The following is a 22,327-nucleotide window of genomic DNA, read 5'->3' on the forward strand; positions in this document are numbered from 1 at the left end:
GCATCCTGCTGGACACCAGCTGACCTGGCCCCTGGGACCTGCTCAGTAGAGTCAAATGAAGCTGTTTGCTTTGCTTTTCTGTCTCATAAGAAACCAGCCATTAGAGCCCTGATTTGGGCCACAGTCTGCCAGACCCCTCAAGACTCCAAAGGGATACAAGCCCCTTGGCTCTTCTCTAAAATTCATTCAGCCCTCCTCTGAATTCTGAAAAACGACGCTATTTCCAACGTTAGATGGTCTCAGTGTGCCCTTTGGGTTGCCTGTCTGCCTAGGAACGCGATGGGAAGGAGAGGACGTGGGATGGAAAACAATGAGAATAGGAAGGGAAGGGCAAGGTCAGCAGCAGTAGCCTCCTGCTTTAGGACTGCTGCCGCCTACAATCCATAAAACCCACACTGAGGCTCTGAGGCTAAGACCACTGTCCAGCTGCTGTTTCCACCACAGAGGCTCACCCAGGGGCGTGTCCACCAGAATGGCATTGTAGAGCTCTGCGGGTGTCTGTGCGATGTTCACAGCCTCCATCTGCTCAAAACTGCCTAGCGGATGGCACTTGGGCACAAGTTCAGCTATTGAACGCTGGTGCAGTGTGCCCGTGATGAGCAGGATCACGTTGTCAATCATGTAGCTGTAACTGTGAGAAGCAAACAACAGGACAGACTGTTAGGGCAGAGGGCTTGGGAGGCCTGGCCCAACACTTGCTCACACAACTCCTAAGAGTTTAAGTACTGGCTTGTGGATGCTGTAGATAGGCTCCAGAGGGACTGTCCTTTTCCACCCAGATTCCTGTCACCACTACCACCACTGCTGCCATCACCACTGTTAACCCCAACCAAAATAACAGGAACACCAGATAAATACAGCTTCTCCTCTAACATGATGTAGATTCATACTCCATAAATGACTGGAACACAAGTAAATAGCATGTGGTGTATACAGTGTTCCAGCAGTACACAGAAACCATGGGCACATGCAGGAGAGGCAAAGAACCCATTCCAGGAGCAGGTGTGGTCAGGAGCTTGACGGATAAAAGGACTGGGAGATGAACGTGTTTTCTGGAAAGAGAGAACAGTATGCAAAGGCCTACGGGCACACACTGAGTGAGACTGGATTGATCAAGACTGGCAGAGGGGAAGGGAGGGCACAGCTGTACGCAAGGCAGGGCTGTCAGCTGAGGGCTGCCTGGAGACTGAGTACCAACTTCACCTCAAATGCTACGGAGCCATAAGTGGGATGAAAATAAGAAACAACAGTATAATTAGGGCCATTCTGGCTCCATGGGAGTTGGGAGTCCAGAGAGGAAGAAGAGAAAGACTAAGGAAGGCTGGGGAGGGGCTTCTCCAAGAAGGACCAAAGGAAGAATCATAAAGACCCCATCTAGAATAAAGGACAGGGTCAGGAAGACTGCAGAGCCCCACTGTGAAGACAGAAAAATACACTACTCCTTAGAGCCAGAAGCCAGTTCAAGCAATTACTCAGGAGGACCTGAATGAGATGCAGAGGCTGGTCTGATTCAAACCAGTCCTAGGCTTAGTCTCTTAGACTTGCCCTGAAAGCAGATACTCTGCATACCATGGACAGCAGAGGGGGCTGTGGAGCTGGGAGGGTGGGGCTGCCTAGTTTAAGACTTGGCAAGGAGCAACCAAGACAACTTGTCTCCAACTGAAAAGCAGAGCCACAGTTGAGCTGGGGCACAAAATTTTGTGGACACCTATAGGGGTGAGGGTGGAGGAGGAAGGGAAGGAATAAAGAAGAGGAGAGGACCACAGCTACATATAGTCAGGCTACAGCTGCAGCAGTCCCAATTGTTACCTATCCTGTTACAAGTGCAAGTTAAAAGTATAAAGGAGGTGGAGAATGTCCTTAAAGGCCAGGCTGGGCCATGGAAGGGTAAGGACCAAAGATGAAGGCTACTGTGAATAGGGCCATGAACATAGTTCTTGTTCTGTTTCTGTGAGGTCCAGAGATGGGCTCTATCTCTGTAACAAATCTTGAGTACCTGGGGCTGAGCCTGTATCAAGGAAAGGTCTTGAGGAAGAGGGCTCAGTACCAAAGGAATAAAAAGGGAAAGGTCGTGGCCCAGAGTACCAGCCACTGTGGCCCTCCTAAAAGGCCCTCAAAATACCAGAGGCCTGTTCCAGCCCAACTCATACTCCTTGTACCTGATGAACACAGCCCCCACCCAATTCAATGCCATTACAACCTCTAGTCTCCTGGGCTTGGGGCTAGGCAGTTGACCTCTTTCCATACCCAATCTGGATGGGTCATTATAAGAAATACACTGAGAAGAGTCAGGCCTCCCCTTCCAAAATCAAGGGTCTCAAGCAAGACCTATCTGTAACTGCAAGCCAAGAGGTACATATGGCCAGCCTCTTTGTCCTTGAACTGGCAGAGTGGGGAGACAGCATGGAGAAAGAGCACATCACAGCTTTGTGCTTTGGCCTCAACCTCTATCTCCTTCACTCTAGATATATCTCCTGCTTCTAATGTCTTCTGTATCTTATACCAGGACACACATACCACCCTTCATCAGTTAACTTGCACCCAGTCCAACCCTACTAAAACCAATGTATTCCCAAGATAGCTACAGAGACCCTACCCCAAAGATTGTCTTTTTTCCTCTCATCCCCTTTGGATATGCTGAAGAACAACAGCACATCTCTTGAACTTACATTATTCAAGTGATCCCATGTGGCCTTAGCACCACTGCAGATAAAAAACCCTGAGTGGGCTATTAGAGTATATGTATCTCAACATACAGCAGAGAAGCTCTGTTCCCATATCTATGGCTGCCTATGGTCATCGCCTTATGTTTTAGTACTAAACTTCCACCGCTGTTGTCTCAGAGATACCCTACAACCCCAGTTTCCCTAGTCTAAACTTACCACTCCCTTCCCCTTGTGCCCACAACCTAGGGTCTCTGTTTTTCTGTTTAGGTTAGGGACAAAGCTAGAATAAGACATCAAAGGTGTCTGAGTATTTCTGAGGGTCCTGGCCCGGACTCAGAAGAAAGCCCTGTAGAAAAATGCTGCCACCTGACTTTATTGCTAGCTATACCTCTAGTGAGTGGAAGAGACCAGCTGTGGTTCATGGTTCAGCTCTGACATTGTATGCAGAAGCTAGTAGTAGCTCTTCCCTCCCTTCTAGCTTCCCCAAAGCTCTCCTTGTAAGCCTTAGTTGAATACAGAGAAAAATGCTGGGCCAAGTTCGGGCCACTCACAATCATGGCCCTCAGCCCCTTTCTAATTCCTCCTTTACTCAGGCCAGGCCACCCTCTATCATGTGCCAGGCTGAGCATTTCCCTCCCCCAGGGCCAACTATATAAGATTGCTCCAGTGGAGGCCCCAGCTTTCCCTTCCTCTACAGCAAGGCTCAGAATCCTCTTTCCTGGGGGATAGAAGGCAGGATAGGCCTGGCACAGATGGTAAGACCCAACCATATGCCTTCCTACCTTCAACAAGCAGGAAACCTTCCTCCTCTTTGCCTGGTGCTTCAGAAGTTGCCTCCCTGCCCCCAGAGAGCTGCTTTGCCATGTCTCCCCTCATTTGGCCTCAAAAGAGAGAATGAAGTTCCAGCTGGTTAGCATCTCCTCCAGAGGAAGACAGCTGGGGAATAGATGGCCTGCTGCCTGCCAGGCCAAAGAGGCCCTTTTGGAGTGGGGGGTAGGGCAGTCTAAAATCCTCTGCCCTAAGGTCCTCCCTTGCCCTGTGCCTCCAAAGCACATAGCTTGGGCTGGGAGAAGTTTCAGGCTACAGTTTAGGAAGCTACTTCCTTCAAGAAACCTTTAGAGTCCCTAGCCGACCCTGTTCCTCTACTGTGCTGTTTGGTGCCACCTGCTGGAGCAACATGGCTTTTTTGCACTTGGGCTGGGAGGCTGTGTATAACCAGGTACTTCTACCAACTAACCTACCTGCAGCCCCCACCAGAAGCCTCATTTGCTGCTAGTGACATTACCTGTGTACATCTAAGTCAGAGGAGCCCCACCCAGGGCTGAAAATGAACAGAATCTTCTGCTATGACCTTATTTAGCACATCAGCTCTTAAGCCTCCAGTTCCCCTTTGCAACCAGAATGAATGTGATATGGTTTACAGAAGAGTTAGTGGGATTCTGACCATTTCCTCATTAAAATTCTGACCCTCCTCCAAGGCCCAGTTGGGTTATTCCATTTGATTTGAGTCTTTGGGGTCCTGAAGGACCCCTCACAGTGGAGCTTTTTCCTAAGCCAGAAAGAACCGGGTCATTGCTGGCTCCCTTTCCATGCTAAAGAGTAACAAGGAAAACAGCCCACAGCAGCCCCAAGCCCTGGTTAGCAGAGACCTGTAGTCCACCCCTACAAAGTCAGCTTATTGGCAACATTTAGGATAAGAAGGTCTGGGGAAACCCAATGACCACTCTAGGACCAAGAAGGGCCAAAGTGAGGGCAACATGTCCTAAAGAGGATAAGAGATGCTTTGGGGACCCACTAGACACTTGAGGGCACATCCTGGGATGAAGCTTTCTCCTAGGTGTCTACTTTCCCTGATGACAATTCTCCCAGATAGTGCAGGTTAACCACACGATTTCTGCCAGCAGACATGTAGGCTACAGGTAGTTGTTAATACATCAAGGATAGCCCCTGCCAGAGACCTGCTTCATTTAAAAACAATGACATTTAGGGGCCATCTGAAGATGTCCCAGAGACCATGCTGACCATTCTACAAACAACTTTCCCAACTTCTCTTCCAGGACTAACTCTCCTATGAGAAAATACCATGGAATGGGCCAAATAAAAGTATCCTCCACGTCTAGGGCTGGAGAGATGGCTCAGCGGTTAAGAGCACTGACTGCTCTTCCAGAGGTCCTGAGTTCAATCCCCAGCAACCACATGGTGGTTCACAACCATCTATAACGGGATCTGGTGCCCCCTTCTGATGTGTCTGAAAACAGCTACAGTGTCCTCATATACATAAAATAAATAAATATATCTTTAAAAAAAAAAAAGTATCCTCCACATCTAAAGAACCCTGAGTACAGGCTCTATTCCAAGTTACAGGGCAAGTCCGTGGTGAGACCTGGCAACAGCCCCCAGTTTAGCAGCATATTAAATGTGTTAGGATTTTGATGTTGAGCTAGGACACCTAAAACTATATGCTTGCTGACTGCCTGCTCTGTGACACACAACCACCCCTGATGTCACTGTCTACTCCCTCAGTACCACAGTCCCTCTGCATCTATGTAGTTCCCTCCTGGCATGGCTCTGGACTCAGCCAAAGTTTTTCAGTCTAGATTTCCACCCCTAGTTATTCCTCAAACACCTTTCTTCTCAGCCAAATAGCCATTCCTTAGGGAAAGCAGTCATGAGTTCCCCAGCCTGCGGGAGCCCCACCCCACACCCAGCACAGGGTCCAAATGAAAGCTTCACTCAGCTCTTTCCAAAATTCTACTCACACTTGAATGATCTGATAGGGCACCAGAAGAGAAAGAGCAGCTAAAGAAATAGGAGTTAAATTTAGTCAGATATCATGAGAGAAGAAACTGCTGAGGACTGGATATAACCAGTGTCCATCTTGAAGGCCAAGAGTGACAATAACCAGGGCCTTGTTGTGGAGTGACAAAACTTCAGGGAAATGGCTGCAGGCTTGAGTGATAGAAGAGGTGAGAGAAAAGATGAGGAATGTGAAAAATAGGCCCCATAAAATGAGTTTTAAGGATGGTTAATGATGCTAGAGATGTAGCTGTGGGACTAGGAGCACATGGCAAAGGGAAGGTGACAACACAGAAGTAAAGACGAGTGGCCACTCAGGGTCCAGGTAAGGGTGAGGAGTTTCAGAATGCAGGTAGAAGGATCTCAGGGAAAGGAAAGTGGGATGGACTTGGGGCTGGTTGCAGATGCAGTGTTGGAAGGTGTACCTGCTTCTGATGACTTTGTAGAGGAGTAGGTGGGTCATCTGTACAGAGATGAAGAGGCTGCAGGCAGGAGAGGAATGGTGTTCTGGATGTAGAGGGGTCATCCTACTCATGATGGGAGCTGCAGGGTGCTGAGTAGGAACAGCAAGAAGTTGCTGAGCATAAACAAGCTGAGGCTGAGTAGGTGAGCATGTATGTCTGTTAGTAGGAACGACATTTCCTCCCACACACCCTGCCAATAGCTGGCTTCCCCAGCTCTGCTCCCAGAAGTGGAGGTGGAGGAAGGACAGCTCCAGGCTGGAGGCTCTGGGATTCCTCCAGGGCTGGGGGGCTGCCAGCAGGGTGGGACCATGAGTCGGGCAGCCAAGAGAGTTACAGATGTTGGCAGGAGAGCTTAAAGGATAGACCAGAAAACTTCAGCTAGAGAGTTAGAGAAATGAAGACAGAAGGGATAGCAGGGAAGGAAATGAGGCCTGATGTCCTACTGAATCTAGACCCCTTGTCCTGCAAGGGACTCAAAGTGGGCTGGAGAGCCTGAAGGCTGTGAGTGGAGGATGGTTGCCTGACTCAGCAATTTCAGGAGTGGAGTAGTTCCAGGTGGTGACATAGCAGTCATCAGTGAGGGGGTGTGTGATATGGAGAGCAGAGGAGGAGGCATTGCAGATGAAGGGGTCACGGACAATCAGTCACAGGCTCAGACTAGTCAACACATGACATCCTGGGTGGTGGTAGAGAGAAAAGCTATAAGCCACACTCACTCATGATTAGAAGAGGCCAGGAAGTGGTGGATTCAGAAAGTTTGCCACAGGATAGCACTTGGCCGCTTTAAGCTCACTTGGTGCTTGGAGCCAACCTCCAGCAAAGAGCTGGCAGCTGCTCTGTCTCAGTCACTCTCAGAGACCTCTCCAGTTTCACAGCCTGGCAGGCTGACACCAAAACAGGCCAGGGTAGATTCACAGGCAGGTGGGCAAGTTGGCAGCAAGATGGATAACATCTACTCTCTGACCACTGGCATGGGGTCAAGCTTCCTCCAGCCAGCATAACTGGCAAGACCAGAACATTAACCAGGAAGCTGGAGGAGCCTTATGCAAACAATCTGAAGGTGAAGGCTGAGCTCTGGCAATAAATCTAGTTTCTTGGTATGTCCTCAGTTCTGGGGTAGGGGATACGCAGGCCCAGGCTAGGGGTTAGGTGACAGATGGTAGAATGATGTGTGACACACACACACACACACACACACACACACACACACACACACACACACACACACACACACAAAGCATCAGTATATAATAACTCTGCCCTATCCCACTAGGTCCATGTTGGCATACCTTAATGAGGAGAAAGACGATCTGAGCATGAACCCATGCAGGATTCCATAGCAAAGAGGTACCTGGGGGGAAAGATCTAAGCCAGGAGAAGGCTTGCTCTCCATCTTCCAGGAGTACTCTGTCTTTCAGGTGCCCCGGCCTGTTGTAACTGAGGTTTGAGCCCTCTGCCTAAATACCCCATTTGAGTAGATGAATTCTGCGCAAATGGTTGTTCTTGGCTGAGAGGAGGAGATGGCTAGCCAGCCACATACAACCCTGTCTTTGAAGAGACAAGTGGAGTAATGTATGTGGTCCCAAACAAGAGGCTAGAGAAGGGGGAAAACAAGACATTCAGAAGAATGTGGGGATACATCTCCTAACAACATACACTGCACAGCATACTCAGAGGCTAGCCAATTATCACTCAGATTCTGCTCACCACTTGCAGTGAGGCAGTCACCTGGGCTAGAGCCATTCTTTGTCTGCCAGGTTCTGACTCATGACTTCTAGGTCATTCCTTCAGAGCCAATTTCTCTACATTTTAGGGTCCCAGACACACAGGACTATTTGAAGTAGCCTCTTCTAGTTCTCAAGTCCAGGGTCTTCTCTGTTTAGCTTCTCTAAGAGTTCCACCCAAGGATCACAAAATAGGGAAGCCTGGAGCAACCAAGGGTTATTAATAAACAACCCACCCACCTTAGCTCCTGTGAAGAACAGCAAGGCATTCAGCCTCCCCCAACTCAAGACCTGTCAGAGCACATGATGAACAGCCCTCAGCTGTTGGGATCATCTCTTTGTACACTGTGTGAAGGTGTGTCTCTGTACTTCCTCAACTGCCTCTTCTGCCTAGTTTAATAAAGAACTGAACAGTCTACGGCAAGGCAGGAGAGGATAGGTGGGACATCTGGGAGAGATGGGAACTCTGGGAAAGAATCAGAGGTGCAGGGGATTCACCAGCCAGACATGGAGGAAGGAGCAGGTGCTGGGACTGAAGGAAAGAGGAATAGGCCATATGGCAGAAAGCAGATTAGAATAAGTGGGCTATTAAGGTATACCAGCTAGTTGAGAACAAGCCTAGATATAAGGCCTAATCATTCATAAATGGTAGTAAGTCTCCATGTCATTATTTGAGTACTAGAGGGTTGAGACAGTCCAGTGATGCTCAGCCTAGGCAGGGGCAGAATAGCTATATGACTCTACCATGAGTGGGTGGGGAAAATTTAATGAGTGTTTGATGTAGGTGCTGTAGAATAGGTAAATAGAGGAGCTCCAATTCTCCCAGCTTTTGCAACTTTAACGGCTCCACAACAATGAGACGACAGGAAAAGAAACTGGTAACCCCACTTTAAAGGTTGTGACCTAGAGTGCAGGGTTGCTGAATGACCAATCTAGTTACACCACTTGAGAAGACTTTAAAGACATTCTTTAACAACAGCTGCTGGCCTGAAAGAGCTGCCATCTGATCACCTGACAGAAGCACAATGGCTGCTGGCGGAGGCCATTCTGGTGCCAATTTCTTCAGGCAGAAAGCTACCTGGCCCAGCACTATGGGTTCACTCACGTAATGAAGTCCAGGAAGCTGGCAAGTGGCTCGTAGGCATGGTTTCTCATGTGGCGGAACTCTACTACCATCTTCTCCTTGAGCTTGTCATCGATGACTGACACCGTCAGAGGTGACGCTTCATTGGCCAGGAAGTTGCCATAATCTGTACTCTGCAGGTGCAGTTTCAAGTCTGAAAGCCGAGGGTAGATGGTAAGGGCTTGGCTTTACTGGTTGTCCTAAGTTTCTATCCCTAGCCAATTCTAAGACCACCTCCTCCCATGACAGGGCATCCTGCTGCCCCCTGACTTCAGCTCTCTATTGACTCAGTGCCAATTTACAAAATAGCCAGGGTAAGGTCCAGATACTCCAAACCCTAGGAGTAGAAGTCAGCATTCTGGGCCCCAGAGTACAAACACAGGTAGAATAACTGTACACCAAAACGATGAGGCTGGGGAACCGCAACACAAGTTGTCATTTATAATCTGTAGACTTTGAGATCACAACTTGGAAGAGAACATAACATGGCTCTATTCTCCACAACTTTAGAATTGGAGGGACAAAATATTCAGACATGAAGCACATTAAAAAAAGAAATTCTGCCAGGCAGTGGTGGCACATACAGGTGGATCTGGGAGTTTGAAGCCATCTTGGTCTATAGAATGAGTTCTAAGACAGCCAGAGCTTCACAGAGAAGCCCTATCTCAAAAAACCAATTCAAAACAACCAAACAAACAAACAAAAAACACAAAAAGAAAAGCCCAAAGCTGTTAGGGGTAGATGACAGAAACAGCACAAAAATATAGTTGAGCAGAAAGGCTACACTAAGTTGGACTGAAGCAGAGGGTGGGGCCTAGGAAGCATGAAGGAAAAGTACGAAGGGGCCTGAAGGAGGTGTGATCTTGGGGATGGGTTCCTCTTAACTGTGGCTGGAGGTAGACAAACTAATACTAAGAATTCTCTTGAATTTTTAGAGACACATGTGAAAAAATATGATTCACCCCTGCCTCTAGTACCTCAGTAGCCAGAGATTAGTTTATTTTTTGCAGTGCTGGGAACTGAACTTAGGGCTTCATATATGCTAGGCTATATTGTATGACTGAGGTATATGTTATTATTTTTACTTTTTTATATGTTGTATGCACCTATATATGCATGATTATATAGGTCAGAAGAAAATCTTAGATACTGGGCTGGAGAGATGGCTCAGTGGTTAAGAGCACTGGCTGCTCTTCCAGAGGTCCTGAGTTCAATTCCCAGTAACCACATGGTGGCTCACAGCCATCTGTAATGGGATCTGATGCTTTCTTCTGGTGTGTCTGAAAACAGCTACAGTTAGCAACATGAAATAAATAAATAAATCTTTTTCAAAAAAAAGGAAAAGAAAGACAATCTTAGATATAATTTTTCAGGCTCTTCCTTTTGTTTTAGACAGGGTTGCTCACTGGCCTGGAACTGACCAGCAGGCTTATAGGGGTCCACCTGTTTTGCCTCCATCTCAACATTGCTGGTATAAAATTGTATGCCACCACCCCTAGTTTTTTACAGATTCTGGGAATCTGAACTAGGGAGCTGTGAACCCAGTCCATCCATCCATCCATCCATCCATCCATCCATCCATCCATCCATCCATCCATCCATCCATCTATCCATCCATCCATCCATTCAAGACAAGATCTTCCTATGCAGCTTGGCTGGCCTTGAACTCATAGAGATCTCCCCGACTCTGTCTCTCAAGTCCTGGGATTAAAAGTATGTGCCACTAGGAGTTGGGGATTTAGCTCAGTGGTAGAGCGCTCGCCTAGCAAGCGCAAGGCCCTGAGTTCGGTCCCCAGCTCCAAAAAAAAAAAAAAAAAAAAAGCATGTGCCACCATGCCCAGCGTCTTTGAAACATGATCTTGATCTTGTATGTAGCACAAGTTGGCCTGGAACTCACTATGTAGACCAGGCTGGCCTCAAACTTTTTCAATCCTCTTGCCTCAGTTTTTCAAGTGCTGCTGTTGAGATCAAGGGCACTAATCACCATCATCATCTTTGATGCTTTTTAAAAAGTTACATTTATATGTGTGTGGAGGTGGGTGTGAGCATGCATGTGCCCACATGTTTTCCCAACATGCAGTGTCACTGTGTGCCTATGGAGATCAGAGGATGCCTGCAAAAATTTGTTCCCTCCTTCCACCACATGAGTTCCAGGTATTACATTCAGGCTTGGTGGCAAGTGCCTTTGCCTGTTGAGAGTGGTCTTCTTAAAACAGAAGAAGAATTATGCTCTAAAAATTACTATGAAATAAATGAAAAAACAGGAGAAGATAAGTGATGATGACTGGAAAATTACTTCTAGGTTATTATGTAAAGGCCACTGTGGTGACAATGGAAATACTAAAGCCAGTGACTGAGCAAGAGATCCATCATGGGGGAAGGAGATGAAGGATCCCCAGGTATCCCTGAGGCCCAGAGGGTCACACCAGCTGGAGCTGCTCAGAGAGAATGAAAGGTGCAACAGATACCTCTGCCATAGACCCTAGGCACCTCTCTGATGCCCCTTGTGCTCTATCACATGAAGAATGCCTCAACAGTGTTTGGCACTGTGGCATACATCTTTAATCCCAGCACTCAGGAGGCAAAAGCAGGAGGATGTCTGTAGTTCGAGACCAGTTCTACACAGTCAGTTCCAGGCCAGCCAGGGCAACATAACTAGAGACTGTCTCAACCCAAACAAATGAAGGACCACCACAATAAAGAATGCTCAACTTGCACTCAAGTATGCAAAAGAAGATGAAAGTGCACGTGTTGTTGAATGTGGACTGTTAGCATTCTGTCTAAGCTCTGCCCCACAATTACCTGGCAGCAGCAAGATATGCCTGGCACTATAAAAGGGTCTGCTTGCCCCCTTCTCTCTCTCTTGCCCCTGCTCTTGCCTTCCCTTCTCCCATCTCTCTCTACATGCTCATGGCCGGCCTCCTCCTCTCCTCTCCTCTCCTCTCCTCTCTTCTCCTCTCCTCTCTCTTCCTCTCCCTCTCCCTCTCTCCCTTTCTCTGCCTCTACTACCCTCTTGACTTCCCTCCCCATGCCCTGAATAAACTCTATTCTATACCATACCATCCTGTGGCTGGTCCCTCAGGGGGAAGGGATGCCTCAGCATGGACCCACAGAGGCACCTCCTTCCCCCATACCTCACCACACCTACATAGAACATGCCCCACCTTTTATCTTTTTATAAACACATCACAGAGAACATGTACAAAAGTCCTAGAATAGACTCCTTCCACCTATATGCCTGGGGGCTGGTGGTAAACAGAATTCATGTCATCTGTGGCTCCTAGGCACTAATAGGGTGCACCTTAGCTTGAGGAGGATACAATGGGTTCATGCCAACTTGGCCACTTACATCTACTTTTCTCCCACAGCCACCCTAAAGATGATAATAAAAAAAAGAGAAGGCAAAGCAAGTCAAGAGAAGCCACCTGGATTTTAGTGATATGTGCACATCTTCCAATGTCTCTACACCAGGGCATCTGCAATCACTCTGCTAGGGTTCTGTTCTTTCTTATTCACCCAATCTGGCTACTGTGGGAGTAAGGCATGGGTAACAGGAGGTATTCAACTCAGAAATGCTTGGGTTTTTGTAGTAATTCAGATGGGTTTTGCAGAAAAAAAAAGTCTAATTCTATTGATGCTATATTGATATATTATATATTGATTGCCATAACAGTGTATTACCTGCATTTCTAACTCTACATTGTAATAACCTTGAGACTAGGTAAGTGCACAATCTTTTAAAAAGAAACATGGAACAAAGGTTTTAGGTCAGCTCACAGAAGGCTTACCTAGCATATATGAAGTCCTGGGTTCATTCCCTAGCACTATAGAAAGCCAAGTGTGACAGCACATCCCTATAATACCAGCATTTTGGGCAGAAGTAGTTCAGTTGTTCAAGGCCAGCTTAGGCTATAAGACCCTGTCTTGAAAAAAAAATAGAAATAGGGGTGGGGTACTGTACAGATAGGACAATACTCGCATCTTAGAACGCTTGTCTAGTAGTTTCTTACAGCACACAGCCATGCTGCTTCATGAGTTTGCCAGCTTTCCTGAATTACTCTGAGAAGCATAACTTTTCTTTTTCTTCTTCCTTATTTAACTTCACTCTTCTAATGCCCTATTTCCCATCATGGAGCTGTATGCTGTCACATGGCTGACCTTCACAATGGTTTAACTCAAACTGTATGGCTGTTTTTCCTTTCCCATTCTCCTCCTCCAAGCAGCTACTGAGATTTACAACTTGCTTGCCCTGGGGTTTTTCTTTGAAACTCTAATAAAATTGTCCTCTTAAATAAACTTTGGCTTTGCTTGACTTTCAAAAAGAAAGAAAAAGAAAGATTATTAATGCCTCTGAAATGGTTTTTGTGGGTATGAAACAAATGGTTAAAAATATGAGCAATCCCACCTAAAAAGTACTAAAATGAAGCAGATTTTATCATGTCATATTCATGCCCTGATTTATAGATTTGTATCTACCAGTAAACACGCTACTACTGGGGCCTGGAGGATCAACATGATGGGCAAGGGGTTCTGGTCCAGGACCACCAAGTTTCCAAGCATTTACTACAAGACATTCTAGAGCTGATAGCAGCTAGGCCAAGCTGTCCATTTATCCATGTAGCCATGGTAGCCAGCCTAAAACTCTCTTCAGGCCAAAAGACTTCCTCTTTAGCTCCCACAGCTTGAACCTAGAGACCAAGACAGAGGCACAGGAAGGCTCCAGGGTAAAACTCAGTTCTCTGACTGGAGTGTCTCCTGTCAGTAGCCCCATCAGTTCCTAGAGTATTACCTACTTGATCCCCCTGATCCTTCATGCCCAAAGCAATGAGATCCAGGCCTCTGAACATTCTGCTCTTCTGAGCCCTGACACATGCTCTGGGAGGATTCCCTAGGCCAGCTATCACCTCCCACTGGGGATCACGATGATAAGCTCTCCTCTCAGGCAGAATGATATGTCCTCTATCCCAGACTTTGCCTTTCATCACAAAACTTCTCTCTGGGAAGACTAGCTCAGCAACTTCCCCAACTGCCAAACACTTTCTCTTTAACAATCAGTTAGTCTCCACCAAATATCTGGTACTCCAGTGAGAGTTTTCACCTTGGAAGGCCTGGACATACACAGGCTATACATAGCTTTATGCTGGACCTCCCAGGCATGTCAATTTCAAAGGCTAATCAATAAAAGCCAGAATCTTATCTAGAGTCTCACAATCAAGAGTATAGAGAGGCTTGGATATCAAGCAGTCCTGGTGGGACTGTCAGTCCCACATCAGCTCTCTTTTGTTTTCTAAGTCTCCTTGACCACATTGGTAGAGCAGGCCTTTCAGGTATAGAACCAGTTGTTCAAATATCCTTTAAAACCAGAAGAGTTGACCATTGGCTTGCAGACCCCCTGGACACTCACTGCCCACTTGTCAAAAGCAGGCATAGGCCCATACTATCATGACTCAGTGACAAATCCCGCTAGCATCACTTTTGACACCAAACACTACAGAAACTAGAAAAGTATGCTTGGAGTCAAGCAGGACAAGGCTAGAGTGCTCCTTTGTTAGCCCCACCCCTGGGACTTCACTCGGGCTTCAGAGCAGACAGCTCTGTGTTTCCATCACTGCATTCTGCTGACACTGCATCAGAAGCCATGCTCTGAGCACTACTGGAATGCAGGCGGCTGGGTGGTTTCTGCTGGAGTTTGTCGGATCAGAACAAACCCGGGAGACTACTGAGAATCCTGCCCAAGGCTGGAAGAGTCTGCCTTACCAGGAAACTCATTTTTAAAAGCCCCCAGAGACAATGTCAAAGGGCCAGTTCCAGACCACTTTCTCTGGCTAAGACCCACATTTTCCTGTGACCCAGAGAAATGGAACAGCCTGCCAGCCAAGAAGGCAACTAGAGGGAGGGAGACAGGCCGATTCCTTAGCTCGCCCACGAGGGGACCACACAGGGCTTCTAAACCAGTTCTGACCCTGCTGGAGAAACCTGGCGCCCAGACACAGTGGCTGGCAACCCTAAGCCCTTCAGACAGGCCTGGCCAGGGCTAGGACAAGCTGGGTTAGGATTCTCTCTCCTCAGCTTCCTGCTATTTCTGAAGGCTGTGGAGGAGGGGATGTGACTGGGAAAAGAATATCCAAGCATAGGAGAGGTCTGGAACTTATAGATGCTTCATGAGAGACTTAGCCACCTGGCCCTAGCCCAGCTCCTCAAGGGCACCCGAGAACAATGGGTCTACATTTGCTATGGGACCTGGGCTCAGCAGTCAAACGGCATCAGTGACAGTCCTTGACCAGACATGCCTGGTTTGAGATATGAGCTGTATTCTAGTGATAGCAGACTCTGGGGACAACTCTGTTCTACCCACAAGCCCAGCTGTCTACCTCAAATTCTATCAGTGGCCCAGCACCAAGTGTCTAGACAGTTTGGGATCTCTAACAGAGAAAGACTTCCTTAGAGGCTGATTCTCAAGCTGAAGAAGATGCTGCTGCTATCAGGAAGTTCTTGCTTTAGTGTGAGGCAAACCCTAGCTCAGAGGAGGCAGATTAATTCAGTTTCTAGTCTTGCTCAAAGTCCTGGGCTTACTCCTCCCTACCCTACACGTCCAGAACCATCCCAAACCTCCTATGGTTCCTAAGTTCCTGTGTTAGATGATCTGGCAACTATCCCCATGAACTCTAACTCCCAGTTAGACAAACACATCTACACCAAACTCAGAGTGAAGGCATCCAACTCCAATATGTCACTATCACCTTTCCTCAAGAAGCTCTGTGGCTCTGAAGCTACAACTGTTTCTCCCAAAAGCCCCAGATGTCCTGCCCTCTGCCCTTATACTGCTTTGGCCCTTGACTCTTCGAATCCCTGACTTAACAGTGCTACTCTTCTGACAACAGTCACCTTCTTATCATCCCAGCAAATGCTCTAGGAAAGTCCATAGATGACCTTACTAAAAAGCCCTTGAACTGGAGGGTTCCTCAAGCCAGGCCAGGAAGACTGAACAGGAACACACACCCCCACCCTAGAAACCAAAAGCCTCTGCCCTCCCTCTTCCACAGGACAGCTCTGTCATCCTTGAGTTGTGTGTCAAAGGCTACTGTCCCAGTTCCAGCCAAGGGCTCTTTGAAGACCGGGAAGCCTGCAGCCTAATACCCACCTGGCACAGCTATTCAGCTTATAAGTCTACCCCAGCTTCAGACTAGCCTCATAGCTTCCATCTGTCCTAAAAACACTCTTGGTCATCCCTAATCCCCAGTTGTCTCTTTCAGTAATAAGGGTCTGGTCCCTGCTAACACTACTGACCCTATCAACTGACCCCAGCCAGACTCCTCAATAGTACAGAACCATGTCCCACCAACCATAACCTGACCAGAGTACTCTCTGCTCTGTATGATAAAATATTGCCTTGGGAGTGACTAAGCCAAGCTGTATGAGATGGAGTTAAGCAGCCCTGCCCCCACCCTCTTCCTGAAAGCATTCCCTAAGCCTGCCAACTCAAAGGGGATCTTTCAGGCCATTCAGCTGGCTCCCAGGGGCAGGTAGCACATGGCCTCTCCAGCCTTTACAACAGTTCTCCAAGAACTTAGGCAAAGAGGAATTCCGGATGATCATGGCCAATGCCAAGGGGTTGGTCCCACATGCCTTAGGGAACAACACACTAAACAGGGTAGCCCAGTTCTACACTCATCATGGCCTCATGGTCCACATAGGGTTCCTGCTGGCCAACTGGCCAGAGTAAAGTATAAAAGGACAGTGTGTTCCCAGACTTCACTTCTGCTTTTCCAGAGGTTACTCAATGACACTCTCCTGGGGAGCTCAGGAGTTTTCAGGAATTATATGAAACCAGATACTAGAACATGTTCCATAGAGACTAATATGCCAACCTTGCAAAGGTGGCTAGGCCACTGGCCTGTTGGGTCCAGGTGAGGAGTTGACTTCAAAGGAACAAGGATCCACTTCCAATGTTATTACTTCTAGACATTCAAAGAGAGAAGACACAGGATGTCCCATCTGGTGATACAATAAAGCCTGTGCCACCCTAATACTGGATGAATACACTGTGCCAAAACCTCCTCCCTAGGCTCAGGGGAGTTTCTCAGGCTCGTGTCAGCTCTAAAACAGATGTGTGCACTGGATGGCTGGATCTGCAGGGTCAGAGGGCCACATCTGGAACACAAGCGTGGGAGCCTTTGCATGAGAACTATTAACTCTGAGTTTACCTAAGGCCCTAGCACAGACTGAACATCCTCTCCAGCCTTCGAGCCTCTGCTATGGCTGAAGGTACTCTGAAAACTCCCAGGTAACACCTCTGTATTTCAACTCTTTCTGCTAAATGTCAGTTTTCTCCCTCCCCCTTACCACCCTACCTGTTCTTCCTTACCACCCTAGACTGTCAAAAGCCCTTCATCCTGGATAGTGAAGGTACACCCTTCCTCCAAAAGCTGGTTTATGATTCCAGTACCTTTCCCTCTATAGACCTACTTTGACAAACCATTTGTTTCAAAACACCACTATTTAGCTCAGCGGAAGAGCGCTTGCCTAGCGAGCGCAAGGCCCTGGGTTCGGTCCCCAGCTCCAAAAAAAGAAAAAAGAAAAAAGAAAAAAGAAAAAAGAAAAAAAAAAAGAAAGAAAAAAAAAAACCACTACTATTTGGACAGAGAAAAGGAAATTGTGTGTGTGTGTGTGTGTGTGTGTGTGTGTGTGTGTGTGTGTGTCACACACGCACACCTGCCTGCCTGCCTGCCTGCCTGCTGGCCTGTTTAAATACACAGCTTGCTGTGTAACCCAGGGTGACCCCAAACTTAAAACCCTTCTGCCTCTAAATACTAGGATTATAGACAGGTACATACCTACCACCTTACCTTGGCTCAAAATGAGAAAAATCTGAGCTTTGGAGCCATACAAATGTGAGTTTAAATCTTGTCCTGAAACTTGGCCCTGAGTATTTATAGTGCATCTGTACATCCAGGCTCTTGGCAAGCTGCCCAGCACTTGTACTGTGTGCCCACTCCCACCCTCAGGGCACCTACACAAACATTACATTAAAGTACTGGTATATAGAAAGATATCAACATAGCACAGTATACACCATCTTTTCCATCAGAAAGGATGCCATGCCACACGGAGCTTCCTAATGAACACTCACAGCCCAAGAGTCCCCACCACTCCAACTGAGGCTCAAGCTGCCCTATTTAGCTCTCCAAAGAATTCCCCTGATCCTCCTTTCATGGTCTATAGCAATCCTTCCTTCAGGCTGTGCAGTATGTCCTCCATGTCACCACCTGCATGGATCTCTATACCACATGAGCATGCACACACACCAGCACAACTCTACTATTTACTAGAGATAGAAGAATAGAGCTGGCTCAAGATCTGGGATGCTTGACCCATAGTCCATGTGTTACTTCACCTATCAATAAGACCATACGGAGCTCTGAGCAGCCCAGAAATCTGGACAGACAAAGGTTATACCCTAACTCTGGCCCCCATACTACATCCTGGGCTTCCCTAAGCTACAGCCCCAGAGTCTTGGGGGCAAACAGAAGGTAGAGTAGCCAAGTGCAGCTCCTGCTCTATGGGAAGCCCCAGGACCTGATAGGCCATCAGAACCTGGAGTCTACTACTACTGGCATAGGTATACACAGTTATTGGGTTTCAGTTGGGTAAGACAGAGCTCCTGCAGGGTAAGGACAGGAGTGATCCCTCCTTGGTCTCTGGACCTGAATTTTATTTCATGCTGGAGGCTTATATGTTAAGGTGAGGCATTGACAGCAGGGGGTAGGGCTAAACCCATAGAAGTGGTCCAGATGACATTGGTGACACCACCCACCAACATCAAACATTGGTGGGAAGATCATTCCCCATGTCCAAGAGTCATCAGGATGTCTGCCCCATGTTAGCCACCCACTCCCAGCTTTGGGACAGGTGGCAGGTGGCAGCAGAGCCACATTTAATTACCCACATGATCTCAGGAACACCTCGTCCCTGTAGCTAGGACAATGAAAGCATCTCTCATAACCCATGAGGAAGTCAACTCATCTGACAATCAGGAGGGTGCCAGTCAGGCAATAGCTTCATGTGCCAAAGGGAGGGGCAGAACTGGTTACTGCTGCACCCAGGGCAAGTTCCAAGAAGCTCTCCTCTAACTGAGTGGTAATCCAACAGGATGGCCTTCATCAAGTTATTCCCTCTTTGGTCCTAAGACTTCACAGGACTGGTATGACCCAAAAGACACAAAGCTTGCAGAGTAGCTTCCTTGTGTTTCCAACCACAGCCTCGCCTCACAATCAAGGGAACTTACCCTGGGAGTTGGGGACCACACCTCTTCTGCTGCTACCATGCACTTTGGCCTTATAAACTTTCTTCTTTAGGTTTGCTACTACAGTTATAGAATCTGCACAATGGAGTAAATCTGGGGCTGTAAAGAAAACTGTTTATACTCCTCAAAGACATGAATTGTCTGAGTGTGAAAGAGGTAAAGTGGTCTGACTTGGCTAGGTGCCAGGCAGCCAAATGAAGACTACCAGTAGCAATGAGCTGTCCTCAAATGCTAGACATGTATGTCCAAGTCTAAGTCCTGGGTTTGCTGGACCATAGCACCTGGGTGATCCAGTCAGTCCTCGATGCTGTGTTCCTGTTCCAATACGGACCTCTGGAAGGAAAGCTAGGGCTAGCTCAGATGGAGAAGGGTGGTTTTAGGGCTATCATCTTTGTTCCACTATACCAGAATCCTGGCAGGAGCATCTTGTCAAGTTCATGGTGCTCAGAGACAGCCCAATGGAGAAACATAAGAAAAAAATATTCAGCCAGATAACAATGAAGCACATTTTTAATTCCAGTATACAGGAGACAGAGGCAAGCTGATCTTTCTGAGTTTGATGTCAGCCTGGTCTACAGAGTGTGTTAGTCCCAGGACACCAGGGCTACACAGAGAAACCTTATCTCAGAAATAAACAAACAAACAAACAAACAAATAAATAAATAAATATTGCTTTGGCCTCAGCCTTATGGGTAGGCTCAAAGGATCAAGCCTCATTCAAGGATGTGAAGACATTACCTTCAGCAAAAAACTCCATTCCCTATAGCTCATGGAAACTGCACAGAGTAGTTCAGGCCAGGGGCAAAAGTTGATTTACACCATTCATATGTCTTGCAGAGCCAAGAGACTTGGATCAGGCGAAGGTGGCAGCATGCAGCAGTAACTATGCAGACCTTTCACTCACCCTGCCTTTAGCTTAGCCCCAATTACATGTCCACTCAAGGACACAGTAAGACAGTTGTAGGGCAGCAGTAAAATGCTAGGCTAGATGTGATCAACACTATGGTCCTCGCTGGACTCTGGCAGGGCAGTGGTTCCATGCTTAGGGAACTTCATAGTTTAAAAGGTAGATTCAATGGCTCACAGTTAAAAGCATTGTTGCTCTTACAGAAAAGTTAGGTGCCCATCATCCACATCATGTGGATGTTACTACCTGACTCCTCTGTACTCCATGGGTACCTGGACATACATGCACAGACACGTGCACATACACACACTCTCTCCCTCCCACCCCTCTCTCTCTAATAGAAGTTAGATCCAAATGATGGAAGCAGCTACTGTAGAGATGAGGAACACAGTCTTGGCAGTGGCTGAGAGACCATCCTACTCTCTGTGCCCCCAGGCCCAGCCATGTGGAACACAGTTTGAAACTTAGTGGGTGGAGAAAATGAATGAACTGCCACATGTGACCTGGAAGCCTCAGGGTCCTATGCAGCAGATCATTGCATCTCACCTAAATTCCTCAACTCTCAACTCATTAACTTTAATCTAGATTTCTTCTGGCAAGGCCTGAGGGATTGGCAAGAGCCCCAGGAGCAGAGATTCTTTCCACTAACCACCCCTTACTGAGTTAGGGGCTAGATAAACACAGGTATAGCCCAGGGATCCTTGAATAAACATTAAATAGTAAATGAAAGAAAAAGAAAATGTAGAATAATTGGACCTGAAGAACCAAAACAGGTGTCAGAAGAGTATGAGTAAGCCTTTTGGCTTTATCTGGGACCTAATTTCTCAGATAAAATAAGAAGGTTGGAACCTATCTAGCTTTGCCACATCCTTGTCTGGTCAGGCCCAGGTCACTCTGACACCCTGTAACACAACCTTTAAAGGCCACTCAGAGGTTCAGGTTAGATTGGTGGCCTAAACACCAGTGAAACAGTCTTGGCAGGACTAGTAGTAGATACAGGAAAGACACTGGGGAAATCTAAAGCCTTCAGGATACAGACAGCAACAAAAGAGAAGAAAGGGAGCCTCATCTACCAATCAAATATAAAGTCTTAATTGAGGTCAAGTCCTGAATCCATTGCCTGAAAGTCCAAAGCCAAGTCAAGTACCCTTGGCTAGACCAGGCAGAGCTGGCTAGGAAAACAGTGTCCAGCAATCAGTCAGGGCTTTTCCTCCCAGAACCTTTCCTCTGCTGAAGTCAGCCTATTTGTCCTCAGATGGTCAGTCCAGTTCGGGCCCCCATGTACATCTTCATAGTCCATCATGGAAGCTACAGGATGCTGGGTATGGATAGGCAGAAAATCCATCTAGGTTATGAAATAGCAATCTAGCTAAAGTGATCTTTCATTTTCCTGTCTTCTTAAAGGGAGCAGGGAGACAAAGAAGTCAGCCTTATAATACTGGCTAAGCAGAAGCAGTGACCTCAATGGAAAAGCATTCAAATGAGAGCAGAAGGGGAGGAAAAAAAGAATTGTCCATTACCTGTTAATAACCCCATTCTTGGTATAATTACAGGGCCAACACTGCTTACTTAAGAGTTTAGTGCCATGCTTAGTTCTCTCTCAGAGTCACTTACACATATGTATATGCCACACACATTCCAAAATGTACTTCTTAGAGTTCCAAAGGGGGCTGAAGAGAGTCTACACTATGGATGAGCTCTGGGTAGATCCAACAAGGGGAGAACCAACAAGGGTGAAATGCTGATTAAGGGTATATTTCTAGGAGCCTGAAAAGCAAGGTCTCAGACCCTGGGGAACCTCAAGCTCCTACTTGAAACCCCCAAGATATCTTAAGAGCTCATAAACTAGTACACTGTAATGGGTGTTGTTCCAACTCTGAGAGCTGAGAGACGATTGGGATACAAGTAAATGCAGATAGTGTATTAGTCAAGGTTAGAGCATCCTATATTAGGCATCAGGACAGAGAATGAATATCAGAGAATGTCCTCTGGTCTTCCTATGCTTGGAAGATGGGACACAGAAGGAAAAGAATAGAAACAAATAGGAAATACTAAACCCTATACCTAATCTGAGAGGCTAATTGTGGATTCAGAGACAGAAGTAGAGCCCAGGACAGAATCCTAAAGGACAGCAGCCATAGACAGGTGCTGTGCACAGCATAAGCATGTCGGGCATCTACGGGCTCTCAGAGGCAGAGTAGTCCTAATGCGCCCTCTTGTGGCCAAAGGAATGATGGTTTATGGACAACCATGAGGGGATTGGCTCTTGGCAAGAAAAGGGTGCTCCAGCTCCAGTTCCCACTCAACACATCCTTCCAATTTCATCATGTCTCAGACTCTTGGC

At 47.2% G+C, this 22,327-nt stretch overlaps 1 protein-coding gene across 1 annotated transcript in view; it reads right to left on the minus strand.

Moving 5' to 3' along the window:
• Atp6v0d1 (ATPase H+ transporting V0 subunit D1) overlaps window positions 1-22,327 on the minus strand; it is a 43,981-nt gene that overhangs the window by 5,857 nt on the left and 15,797 nt on the right. Inside the window, exons 2-3 of the mRNA NM_001011927.1 lie at window positions 8,756-8,927; window positions 453-631 (exon numbers count right to left, since the gene is read on the minus strand). Of these exons, the coding sequence (NP_001011927.1) occupies window positions 453-631; window positions 8,756-8,927 (351 nt within the window). The remainder of the gene's footprint in view (window positions 1-452; window positions 632-8,755; window positions 8,928-22,327) is intronic.

Source organism: Rattus norvegicus, chromosome 19, assembly GCF_036323735.1.
Source record: "Rattus norvegicus strain BN/NHsdMcwi chromosome 19, GRCr8, whole genome shotgun sequence".
Classification (NCBI taxonomy): domain Eukaryota; kingdom Metazoa; phylum Chordata; class Mammalia; order Rodentia; family Muridae; genus Rattus; species Rattus norvegicus.